The 25,517-nt window shown below is 43.4% G+C and overlaps 1 protein-coding gene across 6 annotated transcripts in view; it reads left to right on the top strand.

Moving 5' to 3' along the window:
• PDE1C (phosphodiesterase 1C) overlaps positions 1 to 25,517 on the top strand; it is a 1,267,836-nt gene that overhangs the window by 909,302 nt on the left and 333,017 nt on the right. For all 6 annotated transcript variants that reach the window (XM_075586551.1, XM_075586550.1, XM_075586552.1 and 3 more), the window contains 2 exons: positions 3,375 to 3,557; positions 7,402 to 7,468. In XM_075586551.1, the coding sequence (XP_075442666.1) occupies positions 3,375 to 3,557; positions 7,402 to 7,468 (250 nt within the window). The remainder of the gene's footprint in view (positions 1 to 3,374; positions 3,558 to 7,401; positions 7,469 to 25,517) is intronic.

Genomic DNA, 25,517 nt, shown 5'->3' with positions numbered 1-25,517 from the left:
ACCAAGTGACCCTTTTCCCCAGCCCTCCAAGGAGATAAATATTTCCAAATGTGACTACAGATTTATTTTTCTTTTAGAAGGTTAAACAACAAGTTGAACAACTCCCAGTCTTCCAGGACACCCTTACATGTTACACAGGGCCACCAGAGCATCACTATGGCCTATACCAGCAGCACAGTGATGACCAGCACATTGGACACCCCGATATTCCCCATTAACCAACCACAAGGATGTATACTACTTACCCAGCACCCAGCAGGCACGGGGCCCTCATTAAACACTGCCCAACATGGGCTTTGAAACCTTACAGAGATTTAACTGCCCACCACATGCAAACTTCTGCAGCTGTAACCCGCTGTCCTAAACCATACAAATACACATGCATATTTAGCTTCTTTCAGAGGTGTAACATTAACTCTCTTCCCATTTTTCTTTTCGTTATTTTAAATAAACATCTATTTTATTCTTAGTTTCTCTTTCTTTTTTTTACTCAAAATGTTTATTATTATTTTTTATTATTATTGTTATTTTTTTCTGACAATAAAACTTGTGACAATTTTCTTCTTTTTGCTGCATAGACTGGGAGCTTCATCTCAGCCATTCCTACCCCTCTCTTTAACCTTCTCAAACAAATGCAGAAATCCTTGCTTTCCTCGCTCCTGCAACATAACCCCTTCTTGACCATACAGTGAGCAGCCTTGGCTAGTTTCTTTATTGCTGCCTTATAATAGATAACGTGATAGATACTGGAAATGAGAGAACATATAGATTAATGTGATTCTAAAGAAATTCACACTATCTTCACTAAATACATAGTGGCCACCAATCACCTTCCCCAACCAGCCATTAACTTTAGCTGATCCATGATTAGTTTTCCCCCAAAAGAGTGCATAGTCCACAAAAGATGTCACTAAGATAAACTTTTGATACCTTGTATTCTGAATAGTGCCTCACTTAGCATAGCCACCTATACAAAAATACTTTAATTGGAAAAAACTATTTTTATGCAAGCAATAGGAACCGATTATCCATATACCTGGTACAGCTTTCATTTGCAAATGTCATGTATTTATATTTTAATGCTCACAGTGCAGATGTGTTTGTTATATGTAAATGAAAGAGAAAAAAAAGTCATTTATGAAAATAAACATTCTCCCCTGAAAATGTAGTATATTGTTTAGACTACTGTGAGCGCTATGAACATTGATGGTGCTATAAAGAAATACATACATAAATACAGCACATATAGCACATACAGAACATATACACATGGAAGACTTAAAACATATTTAATTTTTTTTTAATTCTCGCTACTCCAAGGTGTTATTACACAAATCAGTATCAATACTTAAATGTTTTTAATGCTATAAATGTAAGTGGCAATATGCATAGTAGAACTGGGACTATCCAATCCCTTAGAGCTACGATGGTGTCCAAAGCAGCGCCTACCGCAAACCTTTGTAAAGCTGGGACATTAATAAGTAATCAGTGTTCCAGTGCTAGTAAACATAAAATAGAAAATGCATATTTTAACTCCTACATTACGGGAGAATGGGTAACTTATTCTATCCCATGATAAAACCTTACTAAAGGCCGGCTACACCCTAATAATTTTAAGTACTCATTTTGTTGTTGATTTTTTTAGTTGTTCTTTCATTTTCATTTTAAATAGCATATTGAAGTTATAAACATTTTTTTTTAAACATGGTGTGTTCCAGTGATGTCATTTATAGTGCAGGAAGTTGTAGATATCAATTTAAAGCTGCAGTTCAGTCTTTTTTTTTTTTTTTTTTTTTACATTTATTTTTTTACTTCAATAGTTTTATGTGTGCAATCTCTAATTACCTAAAGAACAGTATAGCTGCAGCTCAATTCGTTTTCCATGTATTGATAGGTCGAAATTTGGTGACATATTAAAAGCTGGCATTTGTTTATAATCTGCTTGACTGGCAGTGGAAGCTCATGAATATTCATGAGCATTTATGCACTGACAAGTGCTAGAGGAAGGGCAGGGCTGACAAAGGGGTGTGCCAGAGCTTATGACAGGACATGAAGGGGCAGTGCCTTAGCAAATGGCTGTTAAAATAGAATACAAGAAAATTGGTCTTTCAAAGTTGTTTTTTTAAAAACAGAAAATGCTAAAAGTATTTTTTCTTACTACAGAACTGATTTATATAAAAAAAAACACATGCGGATATTGACTGAACTGCAGCTTTAATGTACCTTTAATGTACCAGGAAGTTGTAGACATCAATTTAATGTACCTTTCAGCTCCATATATAACAGAAAGATACAGTGTAATAAAATTATCTAACAGCATCGATACACTACACTGGGGAAACATCACTGCTAAAAAAAAACCTGTCAAATTAAAATATTATATTAAAATCCCCCTACTTTTAAGCACTTAGTTACTGAGGAAATCGAGCTACGATACTCCTTATCAAAGCTTGGTTTGTCCCAGCCTTAGGCCTGGGACATAGTCCCACAGACCCTGCTGAGCCGCGCTGAGCAGATGAACTTACCCCCTTAATCTGTGATCAGCGCGGCTTTAGCAGCTGCTTCCGCACGCTTCCGCATGCGTACGGAGGCTGAGAAATTCTGAGGAGACAGGCAAGTTTAAAATTTTCCGCTCACGGAGGAGCGGTCACGTGACTGCTCACATCCAATGGGAGCGAGGGACTAGCCCCGCCTCCCGCCACGCCTCCATTCCGCCTCTGCCCCGCCCCCAAAGCGCGCTCACTGCCTCGCCTGCCAGGACACAAAAAAGCTCCAGTTTGAGCAGGCGAGGCAGAGCAGGAGCACGGCTCAGCGCGGCCCGAGGCACCATGTCCGAGGCCTTAGTCGTTGTATATGAAATACAAAGTTATCGCCTTACCTGTACTGGTATATAAAACAAAAATTAGGACACAGCACATGCAAGGGCAAAATCCTAAAATTAAGGAAGCTTTCTTAATTTATTATGGCATGTTGATAAATATGTACATTTTGGGGAAATTTTTCATACTCAGACACCTAGAGGAAGTATTTGTTCTATCTGTTAACCATACATGTAATAGTGTAGTTCAGGGGTGCACAAACTGGGGGGTGCAAAATGTTCTGGGGAGGGGGGTGGGGGGCACGGTGCTTACAGAGGCCCCATGCTCTTCCACACATCACAACACAACACACACGTCACCATCGCAACGTGAAGTCACATGACGTTGTGACATCAGAAAACACCGGAGAAAAGGTAAGGAGGGGGGCGCAAGCAGGATGGGAGAGCAGCTGGGGGGGGCGCAATGAAAAAGGTGTCTAGTTCCTAAGCCTCAACTCTCCAAACAGCAGGATCCTGACAATACCAATGTCTTACCAATTGTGTTGTTCTTCTCTAGACGTTTATTGGACAATGAAGATGAGCTCAGTGACATCCAGTCAGACTCGGTGCCCTCCGAAGTGCGGGATTGGCTGGCCTCCACCTTCACACGGCAGATGGGGTTGATGCTAAAAAGAACAGAGGAGAAGCCACGGTTTAGAAGCATTGTCCATGCAGTGCAGGCTGGTATATTTGTGGAAAGGTAAGGCAAGTTCTAATATAGTACTTTGGCATACTACACATAGAATAGTATACGGTCTAACTTTTCTTTCGGAAGCAAATCTTAAGTAGAACATCTGGCGGTGCAAAGAAACTGCCACTTCACATATACACCTTTATTCAATACTAGCTGATATACCCGGCGTTGCCCGGGATGTAAATCCGTAATAGGTAGTATTATTTATAAATGGTGGACCAATAGGTGACTATTTGTTGTAAAGGTTGGATAATAATGTTGAAAAGAAAGATGATGTTGTATAAAAATGGTTTATTGTAAACACACCACAGTACAATGTATATTTTGGTGACATAAGTGATGTAAAAATGTGAGGTGTGTGTCCTGCTAGGGTGTGAGCGTGTGTGAGGCGGTGGGTGGGTGTTCAGTACGGGTGGCGCGTGGGTAGTGAGTGCTGGCTGTGGGTGGGGGTCCTGCTAGGGTGTGAGGCGGCGGGTGGGTGTTTAGTATGGGTGGCGTATGGGTAGTGAGTGCTGGCTGTGGGTCGGGGTCCTGCTAGGGTGTGAGGCGGCGGGTGTGTGGCGAGTGCGGGTGACAGATGGTCAGTGATGTTGTTGCATAGGGGCAGGAGGCAGCAGGTGTGTGTCGAGTGTGTGGGGTGGGTGAGAGGCGGCGGGTGTGTGTCGAGTGTAGCGGGTGTCTGTTGAGTGCGTGCGGCGGCTGTGTGGCACAGGGGTGTGAGCGGTGGGCGGGTGAAAGGCAGAAGTGCGGGTGGGCGAAAGGCAGAGGCGGGAGGGCGGCCGAAAGGCGTTGAAGGAGGGGAGGTGAAGGGGGTGAGGGGTGGTGAGGGGAGGTGGAAATGGGGGGGAGGTGGAAGAGGGGAAGGGTGGAGGTGGAGGAGGGGAAGGGGGGAGGAGGGGAAGGGGGGAGGAGGGGGAGGTGGGAGGAGGGGAGGTGGAAGAGGAGGGGAGGTGGGAGGTGGGAAGGGGTGGGAAGGGGGGAGGTGGGAAGGGGCAGAAGGGAGGGGAAGGGAGGTGGTGGAAGGGGGAGGTGGGAGGAGGTGGGGGGAAGGGGTGAGAAGGGAGGGGAAGGGAGGTGGGGGAAGGGGGGAGGTGGGGGGAGGTGGGGGGAGGTGGGAAGGGGGGAGTAAAGGGAAGGTGAAGGGGGGTTGAAGGGGAGTTGAAGGGAGGGTGAAGGGGGGGTGAAGGGGGGAGGTGGAGGGGAGGTGAAGTGGAGGGGAGGTGAGGGGTGTTGAGGGGTGTTGAGGGGGTGGGGGGGATGAGGGGAGGTGAAGAGGGGGTGACGGGAGGTGAAGGGGGAGGGGAAGTGGAGGGGGGAGGGGAAGTGGAGGGGGGAGGGGAAGGGAGGGGAGGTGAAGGGGGGGGAGGAAGGGAAGTGGGGTGGGGGGGTGCGGGAGGTGAGGGGAGGAGATAAGTGACAATTAATGTATCATGTGACCGCTTGCTCCCCCTTCCCCCAGTGTCTGCCGGTCGTCTGTCCCCCCCCAAACCTTCCGTCTGTGTCCCCCCGCCGAAACCTTCCGTCTGTCCCCCCCCCCGAAACCTTCCATCTGTCCCCCCCCAAAAAAATCTTCCGGCTGTCCCCCCCCCCCCCAAAATGTTCCGCCTGTTGTGGGCATGCGTCGGCCGCTCCCTCACCCGTCAACCTGCTCGCTCCCTCACCTGTCTGGCCGCTCACTCACCTGTCCGGCTGCTCCCTCACCCGTCCGCCTGCTCGCTCCCTCACCCGTCCGGCCGCTCACTCACCCGTCCGCCGGCTCGCTCCCTCACCCATCCGCCTGCTCGATCTCTCACCCGTCTGCCTGCTCGCTCCCTCACCCGTCCGCCTGCTCACTCCCTCACCCATTCGCCTGCTCTCTCCCTCACCCGTCCGGCCGCTCCCACGTGGATCTGAGGCGGGAGGCAGCGTGTTGTAGCCGTTCCCCCGCTATGTCCCGGGCGCTCGCTCCGCTCCCCCGCTGACTGTAGCGGCCAGGGTGTGAGCTTGGAGGCGATGCGGGAAAGGACACAGGGGGGGGAAGGGTGTGTGAGTGTGTGTGTGTCTGAGTGTGAGAGTGTGAGTGTGTCAGAGTGTAAGAGTGTGTCAGAGTGTGAGAGTGTGAGAGTGTGAGAGTGTGAGAGTGTGAGAGTGTGAGAGTGTGAGAGAGTGTGTGAGAGTGTGTGAGAGTGTGAGAGAGTGTGAGAGTGTGTGTGTGACTTTTGGCCCGTCACTCCGCCTCAGGCCAATGAGAGGTGTGCGGGGGCGGGCGGGCCAAGGGAGCCATCTCATTGGCCTGAGGCGGAGTGACAGGCCAAAGGTCCAATGCGATTTCCCCTAGGGACAGGGAAACACAGGACAACCAGACACGCATACAACGGTTTGAGAAATATATAGATAGATATACTGCTTCACTGGTCTGGTGACAATCTTAATCCCATTCACATGAATGGTCGCTTCATCAGCATGATGTCTTCACAACATATTAGATAAGGTCTTTAGTTTGATGTTTAAATGAAATAGTACTGTATGTAGTTCCTTATAGAATTTATTGAAAGGGCAAGTCACTCATTGCCATCTTTGCACTCCTAGTTTACATTTTTATTATTATTCTCATGTATTTAAATTACATTAATATTATGGACCATATTTACTAAGCAGTGCTATTCAATACGACAGTTTCGTTCTTATTCTACAGAGTGTGACAGCGCTGATTTGGCACTTTATGGAATAAGGCCTCTTGAGTGAATGGGACGCAAAACGTCTTCTGGCACTTGAAGGTGTCTTTTGGCATAGAAAAGCTTTGTAAATATGTTCCTATATGTAGCAGAACACAATATGGGAAGTGAACAAAAAATTGGCATACATACTGTAGTTAACTATAGCTACATAAAAGTAAAAACCGCAGCCTTGAAATCTCCCTGAAGTGTTTTTCCCTTACTTAAAGAGAGAGATCAGCCACAGTCTACCTATGACTGAGAAAAGTACCTTCGTTTACAGAAATACAGGAGATACCAAGGTGTCTGTTTATAAATTTGTTGAGTACATTTGATATTAAATTGGTTTCACATGAATTAGAAATTATGGACTATATTTATTAAGAAGTGGTACTTCATAAGAAACTTTGGATGTGGAAAGAGACCTTTCATACAAATAAATCATCCATAAAGTGACACTGTACAGCCCCCATGAATGGGCCTCGACAAATGTTACATTTGGACGACAGATACTTATCCTATATTTGAACTTACACTATATTGATCCAGAGGATCTTGCTGTATGCACCTGAAAATAACCAGCACATCAGACCCCACTACAAGGTTGCTTTTTGTGTGTTTTGTACTTGTGGCTGCTTTAACATTTCAGTTGTACAGTACCAAAATATTGAACCCAATGATATTAAAAAAAAAAGATTTTTTTTAAATCTTACCCCTAATAAAAAGTTATTATTTCTTTATCAAGTTAAGCCTTCAAATAGGATTTCATATGGTTTAAATTCAAATGCAAGTTGTTGTCTAAGATTAAGACACATTTTTACTACATAGTACTATACCCAATACTGTAAAAACCCTTTTGGCACCGGAACATGTCTTATGGGAGAGAACTGCGTTGTGAATAATTAATTATTAGGTGTTCTATAAAGCATATAGACCCATCAGAAACGTAGATATGTAAAAAATCACAGCAGCCAGGGACAAGCCAGACAATTACCGCAGATTGTTATCCAACTCTAAATTGCCATTTACAAGTTGTATTACATATTGTGTTGTTGTCGGGTTAAATCTACTGTATGTCATCGCTGATATTAAAATGATATTTCTGGTTGGCTAACTTTGACAAATTAATTACACATTTCCATTATTTGCTTTTGTAGAATGTACAGGAGGACGTCAAACATGGTTGGACTCAGCTACCCACCAGCTGTCATTGCTGTTCTTAAGGTAACCTTACTGCAAAGGATTTAAACTCTTAAATGATTGTCTCTTTATCTGGATTTACACAGTTATTTAAAGTCAGCCACGTTTTTGGACGCACTTTTAGCTTGCTCCCGGGCCCGCACCCACACAAGGACTTAAGGAAAACCAGGGAATTAAAAACGTAATAGTGGACATACTTAGATTATGAATTACAATGGCGCAACAAACACAAAAAAACATAATAATGCGTTATCTTGTTAAACATTGTTTTCAATAAAGCTACAGTTAAATAGTGTGACAGTGTTAATGCAACTCGCTGCTACATCTGTATCAATGTGGAGTTAATGGTCATTCTGTACACACAGAGGTGTGTCTTGGGATTTCAACTCCATAATGGAAACAAATTAAAAATGAATTATCATTTTCATGATTGTCTTTAAAATATTTATGTGGCAGTGTCAGTGAATGCCGTATTGTACATAGTAGAAAAATACTTTGGAATTATTCTTAAAACGGACAACAATATATAGGCCCATATTTACTACAGTATGGGGTGCTGTTTTATTAGACACCTAGGAGTTGTCTTATAACAGAGCACCACGTAGCAAATATGCCCCATAGTGCTGCTTAAGTGTTACTTAAATTAAACACAATTTGTCCGTGGATGAATTGATGCAGGACTTTGAGCGCAGCTCCTTATTCCTGTGTTTAGGGATTTAACCACAAGGCAGTCCTTATTGAGAGGCACCAAGTAGTCACATTGATCTTCTAACATGGTACAGTTCATATTAGCCTAAACCAGCTTAAAGCAAAAGACAAAGAAGCTGAACATGAAAAAATCCCCAAAGAATCCACAACAGGATTTCCTTTATATAAGGGATATTTTATATATATATATATATATATATATATATATATATATATATATATATATATATATATATATATACATGTAGAGGTATCAGTACCGTGTTAGCCGAGCTTCAATAATCAAAAAATAAATAGATGATACCGTTCTGTGGCTAACGAAATGCTTTTATTTGTGCGAGCTTTCGAGATACACTGATCTCTTCTTCCGGCGATGTTACAATGAATGAAGCAAGGATAACTTAAAAACAGTGTCTCTTGGAATGTTATCTGAGCTGGTCCTTCCCCCGTTGTGTATGAGATTTATGGCTGGAGGTGTCAAAGGGTAACTGAAAGCAAGTGAAGAAAGAGTGTGTATGTGTATCAGTGTGAATAAAAATGAATGGAGAGCCCACAGTATAAACTGTGCTCTACACAAGGTGTGTGTGGAGTGAGAGGGGATATAAATGGTGTGGGTGGGTGTGGAAATGTGAGAGTTAGTAGCACAACTAAAAGTGTGTGTGGATTGTATGTGGTCCGTTTTGGTGTATAGGGATGGAAAAATAAGGAGTATTAGTATTATATCCCCTCTCACTCCACACACACCTTGTGTAGAGCACAGTTTATACTGTGGGCTCTCCATTCATTTTTATTCACACTGATACACATACACACTCTTTTTTCACTTGCTTTCAGTTACCCTTTGACACCTCCAGCCATAAATCTCATACACAATGGGGGAAGGACCAGCTCAGATAACATTCCAAGAGACACTGTTTTTAAGTTATCCTTGCTTCATTCATTGTAACATCGCCGGAAGAAGAGATCAGTGTATCTCGAAAGCTCGCACAAATAAAAGCATTTCGTTAGCCACAGAACGGTATCATCTATTTATTTTTTGATATATATATATATATATATATATATATATATATATATTATATATATTATATTATATATATATAGCAAATGGAAATATAAATGTATGCTCATTTGCATGTCTTAGGCAGGTCTGTAACCCCGCCTTTCACCATTATCACCCAGCACACAGCACTTCCACTGCAGCAAGGGATTCTGGGAAATGACAGGCAAATGAGCACACAGTGCCACTTTTTGCTTCAAAACCATTTTTAACATGGTTCCCTATTGGCTTAAGCTTGCTGCATGGTCACAGCTTTGAGCACAGCCAGGGTTAAGATGCATAGCCAGAACCCCCCCCCCCCCCCACCGACAGCCGTTTCGACCTTAATGGGTCTCATCAGTGTCGGGTTGGTTAACTGGCTATGCAATGAAGCAATGAGGATGGGGTTTACCATACTTAGTTAAGTATGGTGAGTAAAAAAAGTGACAAAAACCCTCCGCAGCAAAGCATATAGCAAATGGAAATATTACTGTATGCTCATTTGCATGTCTTAGGCAGGTCTGAGCGTACAGTTATATTTCCACTTGCTATGTGTCTGCAAAGAAGTAAGTGGCTGTCTGCAGTTTCTTTGTGGCTGCAGTTTGTGTGTCAGTAGCAGTGTGTGTGTGCTGTGCTGTTGTGTTGTATATCTGTGTAGAGGTGATGTGTGTGTGTATAGAGCTCCAGTGTGTGTGTGTGTCAATGTCAGCAGCAGTGTTTCTGGGTGTAGCATGTGTATGTAGCAGCAGTTTGTGTGTGTGTGTGTGTAGAGGTGCAGTGTTGTGTGTGTGTGTATGCTGTGTGTGTAGAGGTGCTGTGTTGTGTATAGAGGTGCAGTGTTGTGTGTGTGTGTGTGTGTTGTGCTGTGTTGTGCTGTGTTGTGTGTAGAGGTGGGGGGGAGAGTGCAAAGTTTAGTAAGTGGCTGCATTTTTTATTGTGGCTGCAGTGTGTGTGTGTGTGTTGTGCTGTTGTATGTCTAGCCATGTGTAAAATTGGTGTACAGATCTCTCTCATGCTGGCAGTAATCCTGGTAGGAATGCAGGGTTGCCAGTAGTTATCATGGAGGTTTGCCGTCAAACCCCTGTGATGTGTCATATGTAGCAAAGGAAGTGACAGCATGCTTTGTGTCCACTGTTAGTGACACAGAGGTGGGTCTTTCTGGAGCCTATATATTGCACAGCACTTCCTAAAGTTCAGTGGTTCAGTTCAGTGTGTGTCATCCAGTGGTTGATCTCTGGAGTTCAAGGTCTGCAGCAGTTCAAGTCTGTCTGTCAGAGAGGCACGTGGCAAGTGACAAGCTGAGTACACACTGTGTCCAGGGCTCTGGCACAGCTGGTGGTCTCCCTTAGGGGAGAGGTGGAAAGACAACTTAATTAGAGTACAGGAGGAATCTTCTGAATGGAGGGCCACTACAAGATGTGCGGCTAAGTGTCAGCCGCTGTGATGGGCAGTCTGCCACAAGACATGCTAATAAAAATGCCCATGAAAAGACTCTTCTTGCCTGTGCGTGGAGTTACTCAGGGAGAAGGTGCACCTAGGAGTTCCCCTTCAGAAACTCCTCCCTGCTATCATGGGGATCTGGATGAGGTGGAGGTGCTGTACCAAATGTGAGTAGGACTAAGCACACTACCTCAGAAGCCTGTCATGGTGATATCCCCAACAACATCAAGCGGGAGACTCAGGAGTCATGTGAGCCAGCAGGTGCACCACACTACACAGACATGTAATTGGGACAGTTTCTCACATATGGGGTCAGGATCAGAAGGGCCCAGGGAAACACCGTTACATATGTGTAGCAGCAGTTTGTGTGTGTGTAGAGCTGATGTGTGTGTGTATAGAGCTACTGTGTGTGTGTGTGTGTGTGTGTGTGTGTGTGTGTGTGTGTGTGTGTGTGTGTATAGAGCTCCAGTGTATGTGTGTGTGTGTGTCAGTGTCAGCAGCAGTGTTTATGGGTGTATCATATGTCTGTTGCAGCAGAGTTTGTGTGTGTGTTTGTGTAGAGCTGTTGTGTGTGTAGAGGTGCTGTGTTGTGAGTGTAGAGGAGGTGCTGTGTTGTGTGTCTAGAGCTCCAGAGTGTGTGTGTGTGTGTGTGTGTGTGTGTGTGTGTGTGTGTGTGTGTGTGTGTGTGTGTGTAGAGCTGCTGTGTTGTGTGTGATGTGCTGTTGTGTGTGTGTGTGTGTGTGTGTGTGTGTGTGTGTGTGTGTGTGTGTGTGTGTGTGTGTGTGTGTGTGTGTGTGTGCAGCAGCAGTTTGTGTGTGTTGAGCTGCTGTGTGTGTCTGTAGAGGTGTGTGTGTGTGTGTGTGTACACAGAGGAGGCAAGTTAACTTAATGTGATTTGTGAACGGCGCTAACACACCAAATAAGTGAATAAAAGTGCAGTATACTTTAAATAAGTGAATAAGGTGATGTCTAATAAATTTCTCAACCTTCAAGGAATGTGTATAGATTCCTTTACGAGATAGCTTGTCCAGGGTAGGAAGGGAGCGACGATATCAGGGATACACCGAAAAAATAAAAAACATATAATAGTGCAATATATCAAGACAGCTTGGATAGCAGGAAAACTTGGCTCTTTAGAAATGCCTACTTACAGCAGGTCAGATAAAAAACAGCATTTTCCCCAGTGGTGTAGAAAATGCTGTTTTTTATCTGACCTGCTGTAAGTAGGCATTTCTAAAGAGCCAAGTTTTCCTGCTATCCAAGCGGTCTTGATATATTGCACTATTATATGTTTTTTATTTTTTCGGTGTATCCCTGATATCGTCGCTCCCTTCCTACCCTGGACAAGCTACACAGAGGAGGCGGCAGTGTGTGGATATATATATCTGTAGTGTAAGTGTATATAGAGGTGGTTTCATGTATTTACCATTTTATTTTAATAAAAAAATCTATTTAACTATACAAAAGTGTCTATTATTTATTAAATAAGCCTACATTTAGCCTATAATAGTAATAATCCCCTCAGAACAGGGCATTACTGGCCAATAATGCCCTGGCTGGGTTAAAATCCCTCGGCTTCGCCTCGGGCCTTCAACTCTTCCAGCCAGGGCATTATTGGCCAGTAATGCCCTGTTCTGAGGGGATTATTACTTAATCATCGTTCTGAGTTAAAGAATCAGAAAACTTACTAGGATCATGGCAGACAAATTGTTCCTTTACATTAGCTCTACACTGGTATTATTGTTTATTTGTTATTCTGAACTCAGTGAAACAGGGGCACAGATGCATCTACAACAATTGTATTTTAGAGTTTGTAGGGGGTTGTGTGTAAAATTTTAATATTTCCCAGCCTGGCACAATCAGAAATTCATTTTTCCAAACCTTATTCCCCAGGAATGTGTGATACCTTTCTAACAAAAATCAGAGTATTTACTGTTAAAAAAAAAACCACAAAGGACCCATGAGTGCATCTGCATGTCTTTCTCGACACCCAAATCTTCTTCATTAACCCAATGTGATTAGTCATCTAGTGATTCAAATGCAGATAAGATTCTGGTGAATGACTTGCCAATGAGAATGCTGAGCATCACACAGCTCAGATAATGGGTACCAGAGCTCAATCAGCATTAGCTGCCATTGACCTGAATAGCAGTTAATGCTGTTCAAGCTCTAGTACTCATTATAAGAGCTTCATGAATCCCACCTTATGCCGGGATTCATCAATCTGAAATGCAAGGTATTGCACCCGATCCATAATTAACTACCAGTCAAGTCAATGACAGATAGCGCTGATTAAGGGTGCCGTACTCCACACTGGATCTTGATGAATGTGCTCCTTAGTTTCCTACCCATTTCCTCAAATCTGCTTTATTCACCCATTGTCACAATAATTGCTTTCTCATTTTGCTTAAACGTACTCTATATTTGAGGCTAAATCCTAACTTTTTAAGAGCACGTGTTAGATGTTAGTAGTCTATCACCTATGATCTTATCTTCATGCATGTAGGTAGCACTTCTGAAACTTTATCACAGCCATCATAATGTCTCAGCTTTTTTCCATAAGTCGTTTGAAAGTAGTGAGTCATACACGCGCACACAGGGAATCATAGCATTTTTCTTCCTTTGATAACTACTGGGAATTGGGAAAAAGCCTGTGACAGATATTGGGGCATAGAGGAAAAGCTTCCAATTTCAAGTTTTAAATCTTTAATGCAAAGTTGGAGTAATGTGGTTTAGCTATGCACGAATATATACAGATTGAAGGCACACCATCATTTGCTGGCAGGATGAATAAAGACTGGCCCCAGGCCATAGCCTTCTGGTTAGTTGCACATAAATTTAAAGAGGAAGAAAAATAACTCTCTCCCCTTTTGTCCTTAGAACAGATTTACAAATATGTTTTGCCTGAAGTAAATATTACTGGCCTCTTATGTATTATGTATAGTCCCTTTATTTATTGAATGTTAATGCAGCAGAATCAAATAGCCAGTCTAAAATATTCTGGCATGTTGCCCTACATTGTATATGCTCATAAGCATTTTATGTTGCACCATGTAATGTCAATGCTAATGGGGAATAGTCAAACCTGGAAGGGTATTTACAGTAGAAAGGAAATCTGCTTAGGAAACTAAACAAAGACAATAACCTCTACCACAGGAGTAATGTCAGTGTTGATAATGTACGTAGGAGAATAGGTGCTATATAAGGGCACAGTTTTTGTTTTCGAGTTTCATTTGCAATGATGTTTAGTCTAAATGTGTTAGGTGCCTGAATGGAGCTGCATAGTATGGTGTGTTATCGTTAGTAATGGGGAAAAAATGCATAATAGAACACAAGCAAGGGTGTTTTGAAGTAGCAGTACTGCATCAAGCAGTATATCGGTAAAACATTCTGATTCCTACAAAGAAAATGAACATACTCTCAGTCCTTTTCCATTGGTATTTAAATTGCAAGGTTAAGTATTCTTACTTTATTTCATTGCATATACTGTATACAGTATAGGTATATATATACACAGTATGTATATATATATATATATATATATATATATATATATATATATATATATATATATATACACACACATTATATATATATATACACACACATTATATATATATATATATATATATATATATATACATATATATATATATATATACATATATATATATATGTATATATATATATATATATATATATACGTATATATATATATATATATATATATATATATATATATATATATATATATATATATATACGTATTATATATATATATATATATATATATATATATATATATATATATATATATATATATATATATATATATATATGCAGACCTGTCTAAGACATGCAAATGAACATACAGTAATATAGGTATATGTATACAGTATAGGTATATATATACACAGTATGTATATATATATATATATATATATATATATATATATATATATATATATATATATATATACACACACATTATATATATATATACACACACATTATATATATATATATATATATATATATACATATATATATATATATACATATATATATATATATATACATATATATATATATGTATATATATATATATATATATATATATATACGTATATATATATATATATATATATATATATATATATATATATATATACGTATATATATATATATATATATATATATATATATACAGTGCTTGACAAATCACCCACAAATCTACTCGCCGAACCAAAAAATCTACTCGCCACCTAGTCCCGCCCCAACCCCGCCTTTAGTCCCGCCCCTAGTCCCGCCCCCAACCCGCCTCTAATCCCGCCCCCAGCCCCGCATTTAAAAAAACCATAAATGAAAAAAATTGAATAAATTCCTAGTAAGAACATTCGTTTTTGACATAAGTTTATTTATTGTATTACATTATACTACAATTAGTCCTTGTGTATAAATGTCAAGTCTAGAAAAAAAGCCAGATGTGAATGACTAGTTTCCTGAACCCCTTAACCAGTGTCTGGACGTCCCCACTTCACAATATTTAAAGCAGCAATCCCGCCTGGGATCTTACCTGATCTGCAGTCCGTCAATGTCCAGGTACCCTCATTCCCGCAATGTTATACATTGGAGGGGATGTGTTCCCTACCTGTCTTCTGGGTTAGGGGGGGTTCCGATGTCTCCCGTGTGAAGCTTGAGTCAGATCTGGAAGAAAGCAGAATAGGTTATTTCGGTGTAGTGTAGGGCAGTTAAGATATACAGGGTAAATAAGATATCCAGATCCAGATTGTAAGACAGAGAGACGGAGAGAGAGGGTGAGAGAGACGGAGAGAGAGGGTGAGAGAGACGGAGAGAGAGTGTGAGAGAGACGGAGAGAGAGGGTGAGAGAGACGGAGAGAGAGGGTGAGAGAGACGGAGAGAGAAGGTGAGAGAGACGAAGAGAGAGGGTGAGAGAGACGAAGAGAGAGGGTGAGAGAGACGGAGAGAGAGGGTGAGAGAGACGGAGAGAGAGTGTGAGAGAGACGGAGAGAGTGTGAGAGAGACGGAGGGTGAGAGACAGAGAGAGGGTGACTGTGGGGGGATGGGGTGACTGGGTGGGGTGATTGGGGGTGTGGGGTGACTGGGTGGGGTGATTGGGGGTGTGGGGTGACTGGGTGGGGTGATTGATTGGGGGGTGGGGTGATTGATTGGGGGGTGGGGTGATTGTGGGGGTGGGGTGATTGTGGGGGTGGGGTGATTGGGGGGGTGGGGTGATTGGGGGGGTGGGGTGATGGGATGTCTGACTTGGTGGGGATTACTGACTGTCTGACTGGGTGGGATGACTGGGCAGGGGGTGGGATGACAGACTATGACTGACTTTTGACTGACTGGGTGGGGGGGTGACTGACTTTTGACTGACTGGGTGGGGGGGGGGGTGACTGACTTTTGACTGACTGGGTGGGGGGGATGACTGACTGACTGGGTGGGGGGTGACTGGGTACCTCTGGTGTCCTACACGTTCTCTCTCTCTCATACACACACACACACACACACATACACACTCTCTCATACCCATACACACACTCTCTCTCTGTCCCATACCCTCTCTCTCTCTCTCTCCCTCTCATCACACACACACACACACACACACACACACACACACACACACACACACACACACACACACACACACACACACACACACACACACACACACACACACACACACACACACACACACACACACACACACACACACACACACACACACACACACACACACACACACACACACACCAGCTGGAGCACCGGAGGGAGGGGAGAGAGATACCCGAGCCGCGCGGGCACCGGAGGGAGGGGGGGGAGAGACACACGGGCCGCGCGGGCACCGGAGGGAGGGGGGGGAGAGACACACGAGCCGCGCGGGCACCGGAGGGAGGGGGGAGAGACACACGAGCCGCGCGGGCAGCGGGAGCACAGGAGGGAGGGGGGAGTGACATCCGAGCCGCGTGGGCAGCGGGAGCACCGGAGGGAGGGGGGAGTGACACCCGAGCCGCGTGGGCAGCACCGGAGGTAGCGGGGGTGAAGCACCTGAGCCGCGCGGGCAGCGGGAGCACCGGAGGGAGGGGGGAGTGACATCCGAGCCGCGTGGGCAGCGGGAGCACCGGAGGGAGGGGGGAGTGACACCCGAGCCGCGTGGGCAGCGGGAGCACCGGAGGGAGGGGGGAGTGAAACCCGAGCCTCGCGGGCAGCACCGGAGGGAGCGGGGGTGAAGCACCTGAGCCGCGCGGGCAGCGGGAGCACCGGAGGGAGGGGGGAGTGACACCCGAGCCGCGTGGGCAGCGGGAGCACCGGAGGGAGGGGGGAGTGACACCCGAGCCGCGTGGGCAGCGGGAGCACCGGAGGGAGGGGGGAGTGACACCCGAGCCTCGCGGGCAGCGGGAGCAACGGAGGGAGGGGGGTGAAAAACCCGACCCACGCGGGCAGCACCGGAGGGAGCGGGGGTGAAGCACCTGAGCCGCGCGGGCAGCGGGAGCACCGGAGGGAGGGGGGTGAAGCACCAGAACAGTACAGTATATATAAATATTTATTACAGTGCATTAAATTCCCCCCCACCTCAAGCATCTGTCCACAATCCTCTCCATGACCAGATCAGTGCAGGTCTTGTAAGCAGGAGGTGACACAATTATACAGGAGGATATATAGGAGGAGCAGCAGCAGCAGACACACGCGCGCGCGCACCTCCAACCCCCCCCCCCCCCTTCATTACTTACCCGTGCAGAGAAGGAAGGGCGGTTTGAAGTCCTGGCAACTCCAAGCCGCGTCACAGCCAGAGGGTTTTTTTTTTTTTTCGAGCAGGGGATTTTGTTTTTGCAGAGCAGGGGAAAAGCTACTGGCCACGAGCCAATATCCGATCGCAGCTGGCGAGTTGGCGACCGGGTTTGTCGAGCACTGTATATATATATATATATATGTGTATATATATATATACGTATTATATATATATATATATATATATATATATATATATATATATATATATATATATATATATATATATGCAGACCTGTCTAAGACATGCAAATGAACATACAGTAATATCTACAGTTGCTATATATATATATATATATATGTAACAAAAAAAATACAGAAAACTAATATATTAGTGTGTGCTGGGTGATAATGGTGAAAGACAGAGTTGCAGACCTGTCTAAGACATGCAAGTGAATATTGCTTTATGCTTTACTGTGGAGGGTTTTTGTCACTTTTTTTTAACCCACCATAACCATAATTATTACATTTGCAGTATAAAATCCTTTGAGAGAGTTTAAAATAAACGTATCTTCCAAATGTTTATGTATAAATATTTCATTGAAGTTTAAGAATAGCTCAAGCAACAGTTTCAGAACATTTATGTGCATACCTTGTATACATGTATACATGTGTGCATTTTCTATCGTCATCAAGGTGTTTATTTATTAAAGTGCGAGAATAGACTTTTCTTGTGATAAATGGCCATATTGCATACAATATATATATTTTACTGCCTGCTGTTTTTTTTTAGATTTTTTTTCATTTTACGTACATGATTAGTAGCATCCCCCAACCTGATTTGGGAATACCAGACTTCTGAGGGTCGCCCGGTTTACCGAGCTATGAAAGGTCTTTTTCACTAGGCAAGAACATTTGCCCAGTGGACATCACATGGCCATGTGGTAGGGCTCGTTCCAGTAGCCAATAAAAAGCTGTGGCATCTTCGGATATTACAAAAATGAAGGTGTTAACCCCTCCCACTACCCACCCGGTAGGCCTAACCAACCCCCCAAGGGGTCAAGTACCCCCCTTTACCCAATCCCTTTACCCCCAATAAACATTAAAATACCTAGTACCTACCAATACACTACCCACCCATCCCCTGTGCCCTCAACAACATCCCCCCTAACACATACAGTACAGTAATAGGCAAAATTACTATTATCCAGATATGGATAATAGTGCATTTGCCCATTAAAAATAAAACATTACCCAGCTAGCATGAAGTCTGTCCTTGTCTTCCTCAAGTCTTTGTCCTTCGTGGGCAGCAACATAACAGTAAAATAAAATAATGGCCACTAACCCCTTAATTGCCTTAACGGTTAGTACCCGCTGTAGTATTTAAAGAGTTAACACCCCTCCCCCGCTACCCAACCAGGAGGCCTAACCACCCTCCCTGGGGCATGTACCCCCACCCTCTACCCATTGATTGGCACCGTGGGGCACCATGCCCATATAATATGGGCATGATTTGCCACTATGCCGGTCAATGGGCAACCTAAAAAATAAGCACCAAAAATACAAAATGTAATCAAACCAAGCACCAAAACTACTCAACAATTAAATAAACCAATCTCTAAAAGAAACACAACAATTAAATAAACCAATCTCCAAAAGAAACACAATAAAAAAACAAGCACAAAAATATACAAGTAAAAAAATCAACAAAAATACACAATAATTAAAATTAACAAAAAAAATCAACAAACACACAATAATAATAATAAAAAGCACCAAAAGAAACACAATAAAAAAATACAAGCACCAAAAATACATTACAAGTAAAAAAAACAAGCATTTGCCTAAAAATGCATTGCCTGTCACTGTATTTATCTATAGCCCAAAATTGTCACAGATAAAAACATTGGCAATCAATGGGCAACAGATTGTTTATTTTTTTAAATACATTAAAAATACTCAAAATACAAAAATAACATACATTCAATGTTTTCCTTACCTTAGATGTCTTCACCCTCCAATTCTGACTACAGCCTGAACATCTCGATCCTCGATGCAATGCGCCTTAATTTCAGGTAACTTCTTCTTGTCTTCTTTGTTCTTTCTTCAGTTTTCTCTTCTTTATTTGTAATCTAATCCATTGGGTGGATGTGGTCCTATTGTCTTCTTAGGGTCAAATGTGTCACGTCACATTTGAGTGTCAGATGATATACCCCCAATCTGATTGGATGGTGTACCATGTGACATATTTTTGTTTTTGTAAAGGATGTCACATCATCAAAAGGAAGGGAAGCCAGCCAATCAGGAAGGCTCTGCTTCCCTCCCTTTAAGATGACGTCACCAAAAACAAAATGGCTGCCATCATGTTACTCCAACCAATTGGATTGTGAGATATACCATGTGAGGCATCACATGGTACACCCCCAATCTAATTGGTTGGAAAAAACCATGTGACAGCTTCTATTTTTTTTTTTCAAAAGATGTGACGTCTCGGAAAGGGAGTGACGTCTCATCCTTAAAAAAATAGCTGTCACATGGTTTACTACAACCAATCAGATTGGTGGTGTACCATGTGATGCTTTACATGGTATGGTATATCTCACAATCCGATTGGTTGGAGCAACGTGATGGCAGACATTTTGTTTTTGGTGATGTTATCTTAAAGGGAAGGAAGCAGAGCCTTGCTGATTGACTGGCTTCCCTCCCTTTTGATGATGTCACATCCTTTACAAAAAAAAGGAATCTGTCATATGGTACACCATCCAATAGGCTTTATATAAGTCCTGTCCTGTCTTATTTGAGTTTAAGAAGACGACAGGACCACTTCCGGCCAATGGATTGGATTACAAAGGAAGAAAAGAAGAGTAAAGAAACAAGAAATAAGACAATAAGAAGTTACCTGAAGTTGAGGAACATTGCGTTGAGAATCAAGAGGTTCCTGCTGCAGTTGGAATCGGAGGAGGAAGATATCAAAGGTTAGAAAAACATTGAATGTTTGTTATTTTTGTATTTTTGGTATTTTTTTATGCCTATTGACTGCCAATGCGTTTTTCTATGGTCATTTCAGGCTATAGATAAATATAGTGACAGGCAATGCATTTTTAGCCAACGCTTGTTTTTATTTAATTGTAATGTATTTTTGGTGGTTGTATTTTTTTATTGTATTTCTTTTGGTGGTTTTTTTTAAATTTTGTGTGTATTTTTGTTGATTTTTTTTTAATTCTTGTGTATTTTTGTTGATTGTTTATTTTAATTCTTGTGTATTTTTGTTGATTGTTTTTTTTTACTTGTATCTTTTTGGTGCTTGCTTTTTTTACTTGTGTATATGTTGATGCTTGTTTTTTTGTATTGTGTTTCTTTGGGTGATTGTCTTATTTAATTGTGGTTCTTTTGGAGATTGGTTTATTTAATTGTTGTGTAGTTTTTGTGATTGGTTTATTTAATTGTTGTGTAGTTATGGAGATTGGTTTATTTAATTGTTGTGTCATTTTGGTGATTGGTTTATTTAATTGTTGTGTACTTTTGGTGATTGGTTTATTTAATTGTTGTGTACTTTTGGTGATTGGTTTGTTTTTTTGGTTGACCATTGACTGGCTTAGTGGCAAATCATGCCTATATTATATGAACATGGTGTACCACGGTGCAAATCAATGGGTAGAGGGTTGGGGTAATTGCCCCAGGGAGGGTGGTTAGGCCTCTCGAGTGGGTAGCGGGGGAGGGGGTTAACCCCTTAATTACTATAGCAGGTACTAACCACTAAGGTGATTAAGGGGTTAGTGACCATTATTTTTTTTTTGTAATGTTCCTGCCAATGGAGGACAAGGATGGGGAGGAAGATGAGGATGGCCTTCATCCTGGGAGGGATAAGTGCAAGTTTTATTTACTTTATGCTAGCTGGGCAATGTTTTAGTTTTTAATGGGCAAATGCACTATTATCCATATCTGGATAATAGTAATTTTGCCCATTACAGTATTTTATTTGTTGGGGTTGGGAGGGGGGGGTTGTATTTATTTAAATGTATTGCACTGTAATGTTATTTTTGAATGCGGAAAAGCCCTGTTAGCCATCTTTGGCTAATAACACTTGTACCCATTCCTGTTGTTGGTACAGGGGGTTGGTGAAGGTAGTAGTTCCTCCAGGGTGGTGGTTAGGCCGTGCGGGAGGGTAGCACACGGGGTTAACTCCTTCATTACCTTAATGTTTGTAAGCGCTAAGCTAATGAAGGAGTTAACTTCTAATGCCACCCTCCCGCAAATCCTAAACACCCACCCTGGGGCAAATACAAGCTTTACCCACCCCCTGTACCAACAACAAAGCAGTGCCTGCTGTTTAACCCTTTCATTACCTTAGCAGTTAGCTGCTAAGGTAATGAAACTGGCTGCAATTTAATTTTTATTGCACACGATTGATACCGGAGGCCGGTGGGAACCTCCCGGGACCTGCAGGACCCGCAAGAGACCCGTAGGGCTCCACAGGCCCCCCCTGATCTCTGGGAAGCCCCACAGTTTCTCAGGGGTCCCCGCGGGTCTCGGGGGGATCTCTGCCAGGCTCCGGTATCAATCCTGTGCAGTAAAAATAAAATGCTTTTATGCTTCTTGCAATATCTTTAGCACCAGCCTTTAGCTGGCGCCAAAATAATGTAAGATTTTAAAGTTCGATATGCTTATCACTGCTTAGTGAATAGCAGTTGCTATTTTGGCTTTTTGCACGACCTTTTGAGGTCAGAGGGGGTCATGCACTAAGCAGTGATAAGTGCTTTTAAGTGAGATAAAAAGCCATTATAGCGTGATATTGCCTGCTGTGAGATTCACAAAACAGTGATAAGTCTTTTAAGTGAGATAAATGCCTTTATAGCATGATACTGTCTGCTATGAGATTCACAAAGCAGTGATAAGTGCTTTTAAGTGGGAAAAAATGCCATTATAGCATGATACTGCCTGCTGTGAGATTCACAAAGCAGTGATAAGTGCTTTTAAGTGGGAAAAAATGCCATTATAGCACGATACTGCACTGTTATCACTGCTTTGTGAATCTCACAACAGGCAGTATCACGCTATAAAGGCATGTATCTCACTTAAAAGCACTTATCACTGCTTTGAGCATAGCACCCAGAAAACCCACTTATCACTGCTTAGTGCATGACCCCCAGATTGTTAAAGGTCATTAAAATGCCTTTATAGCACGATACTGCACTGTTATCATTGCTTAGTGAATAGCAAAGTAGGCAATATCGTGCTATAAGGGCATTTATTGTATAGTACGATAAACCACTTATCACTGTTTAGTGAATAGGCCCCTAAGTGTCTCCAGTACTGGGGACAACATTCAACCCGCGCCTGAGCATTAATACGGCATGGATCCCCTGTAGCGATGTCGCAACCGGCATTGTCTCCGGAGCAAAGATTTTTGCTTTTTCTGCTACGCCTGAGTAATACAGTGTATGGTAGATGGGATAGAAGTGATAAGATATGATGGTAATGAGTATAGTTTGATGCCTATCCCACTGAATTAAGGTAATACATTAAAACACATCAAAGGAAGGAGAAATAGGTGAGGAAAGATAAATATAATTTTTGGGGAGTGAAAAGAAAAATCATTAAGATATTTATTTCACCTTCTACACTGGTAAAATCTGATTAGCAGATTTTTTTTTTAATCATGCCACAGTTTTTTGGAGGTCCGTGACAGGGTGAATTCATTTCACCTAGGAGACCTATGTATAGGTCTGCAGTCCAGCAGTGGTTAATCCCAGATTGAGAAAAGTCTGGGTTAATTAACCAGGTCGCAGCTGCCTCATTAAGGGGCTTTAAGAACCCAGAGTATCCACTTGTTCAGAGTTCCTGTCTAAAGCCCTGCTAAGGACTTCTTTTTCCCTTGGTTTATCTATGCTGAAGTTAAAGCTCTGTTATTTTGTGTTCCATGTGTATCCATGTATCCTCTTGGCTACTAATCTACCCTGCCTAACACATAAGCCCTGGTACCAGGAAGTTTTAGGGTTAATAAGGGTTTTCCCCTGCAGTAAGCAGCTCCATTGAGTGACAGGGGATGCAGCTTAGGGCAGAATACAAGGGATCAGACCTAAGTCCTTCCCCTTGGGTACATAAGGGGCTGCACTGCCTAAATGTAGTGAGTTGTTCTGAAGCTGAGAATGTTGGAGAGACCCTCTCCCTTAGGGGAGTGGTTTCACCACCCATTACTGTATTCCACCAGGGAATAAGGGAGCTGGGGATAGACATGTAGGGTCTCAAGCCCTGTGGGTTGATTCTAGGGACCCAAGAAGAAGTGTACCGTTGTGTGCTGTAAGAATAAAGACTGTTCCTCTTTTATATACTCCTGCCTGAGAATGCAATTAATCAGGGGGAGTACCAGAGAGCTTTCCTGCAGGGACTGCACCCCGCTTTGTTGGGGCCTGCGTGGAATGGAGGCACTGCACTAAGTGAAAAACTGAGAAAGAACCCTAAATCCTGTCCTGTTCATCCCCACTATCACCGGCGGACACTCAGGGCCTTCCTGTGAACCAACAGGTAGCACTATCACAAGGTAATCACAGTGATTCCTCCTAAGGGTTGGGTAACATGGGTTACATTTGGAGGCGCTGCTGAGATTTCTTATCAGGATAGGCTTTTATCGCAATGCGATTAGAGAAGGAGGTACACTCCTGTTATGTGTGAGAAGGAGTGGGGACCAGGTGTAGGGAACTGCAGCCTGTGCTGCTCCGTAATGTGTGTTAACCTATGCTAGTTCCTAACCATCCTAAGGACTCATATGTAGGGCACCTGGAGGGAGTGTTTAGGAGTCTGGGACCCAGAAGCCTCTGGATGTGGACTATGGTATCACGGTTCAAACGGATGGTGTTCACAGTATGTGTGGGTATTGTCCGAGGGGGGGCTCTTGAAAGTCAGGAAGCCAAAGCCTCCGTTTGAGGAACTACAACAATACTAACAGCAGTCCCCAGCATAGGGAGCCACAGTGTGCTTTATTTGAACTGTCCACGTATGTGTAGCATCCCCGGGGGTCTCTCGGAGATCAGAAGGTCAGAACCTTCGTTTTAAAGGAGCTACAGCATATAATGAGTGAAAGAGAGGTTCCCGCCAAAAACGGGAGCACAGCGTGGAGGAGTTTGCAAGAAGCAAGCTTTTCCTTTTCTTCGCGCCAAGCCCTGCACAATTTTACAAAGCCACGCCCTGAAACGTGTTTGGTTTGGCGCCGAAGCCGCGCCCAACTGCATTGTGCCTATACTTCTGGATCCACCAGGTGTAGGAGGCACTGTGCTACCGAATTGAGTGTCACCACTAAGGGCGTAGCTAGACGTTGCTACCGCACCCTCAGCTGCGTGTGGTGAGTCAGCAGAGCAGGAGCTAATCACCACTATTTCCGTGCAATACTCTGCAATGGCTGAGTGTATTGTTTCCCTCTACCGACTACCAGGAGAGTTTCCTGAAATGCATCTGCCCTTGCTGTGATTTCCCAGGCAGAGGTGAGCCTAACATCCACGTGCCAGCGCTGTGGTACTCCCCACCTAAAGCCTAAGGTTTTGTCACCACCCCTTCCAGCCCAGAGGAAGGACGCGTCCTACCTACAGAGGCGTACAAATGGGAAAGCAACTTAAGGAGTGGATGCTCCAAGGAACCCGAGCATTCCTGTCCCAACATCTAAAAGGCATCTGTGGATGGCGCAGGAACGGGATCACTGCCTGCAAGCTGCCGCCAGCGATAGCGAGGTGCCCTAGTCCTCTTCCCCAGGGAATGTGTTCCACACAATGTCGGACGACAGTGAAGGGAGGCGCTCCATCGTGATGCTCAGGCCAGAGTGTCACTCAAGTGCGGCTGCCCTGGATACGCTTACTCTTGAGCGAACAGGAGCAGAGTTCCGTAATGATGACATTATCAAAGGCGATGGTGTATCTGGAACAGAGGAATAACAAGACCTTGGCGGTTCCTCGAGAGGCGGTGTATGATTTGCCTGCTACCGGCTGAGAGAACCACACAGATGCCAAGGATCAATGGAGTGGTGAGAATGAGCTTCCTTCCCAGGTTCCAGCGGAGGGATCCATCGGAGAGGTACTGGCCGGTACTTCTTACTGCTCAGCAGCTACACTCTTCCGGTGCAACTGGATGTGGTCATCGAGGAGG

The sequence above is a fragment of the Ascaphus truei genome, chromosome 2 (genome assembly GCF_040206685.1).
Source record: "Ascaphus truei isolate aAscTru1 chromosome 2, aAscTru1.hap1, whole genome shotgun sequence".
Taxonomy (NCBI): Eukaryota; Metazoa; Chordata; class Amphibia; order Anura; family Ascaphidae; genus Ascaphus; species Ascaphus truei.
This window is presented reverse-complemented; position numbering and strand designations above follow the sequence as displayed.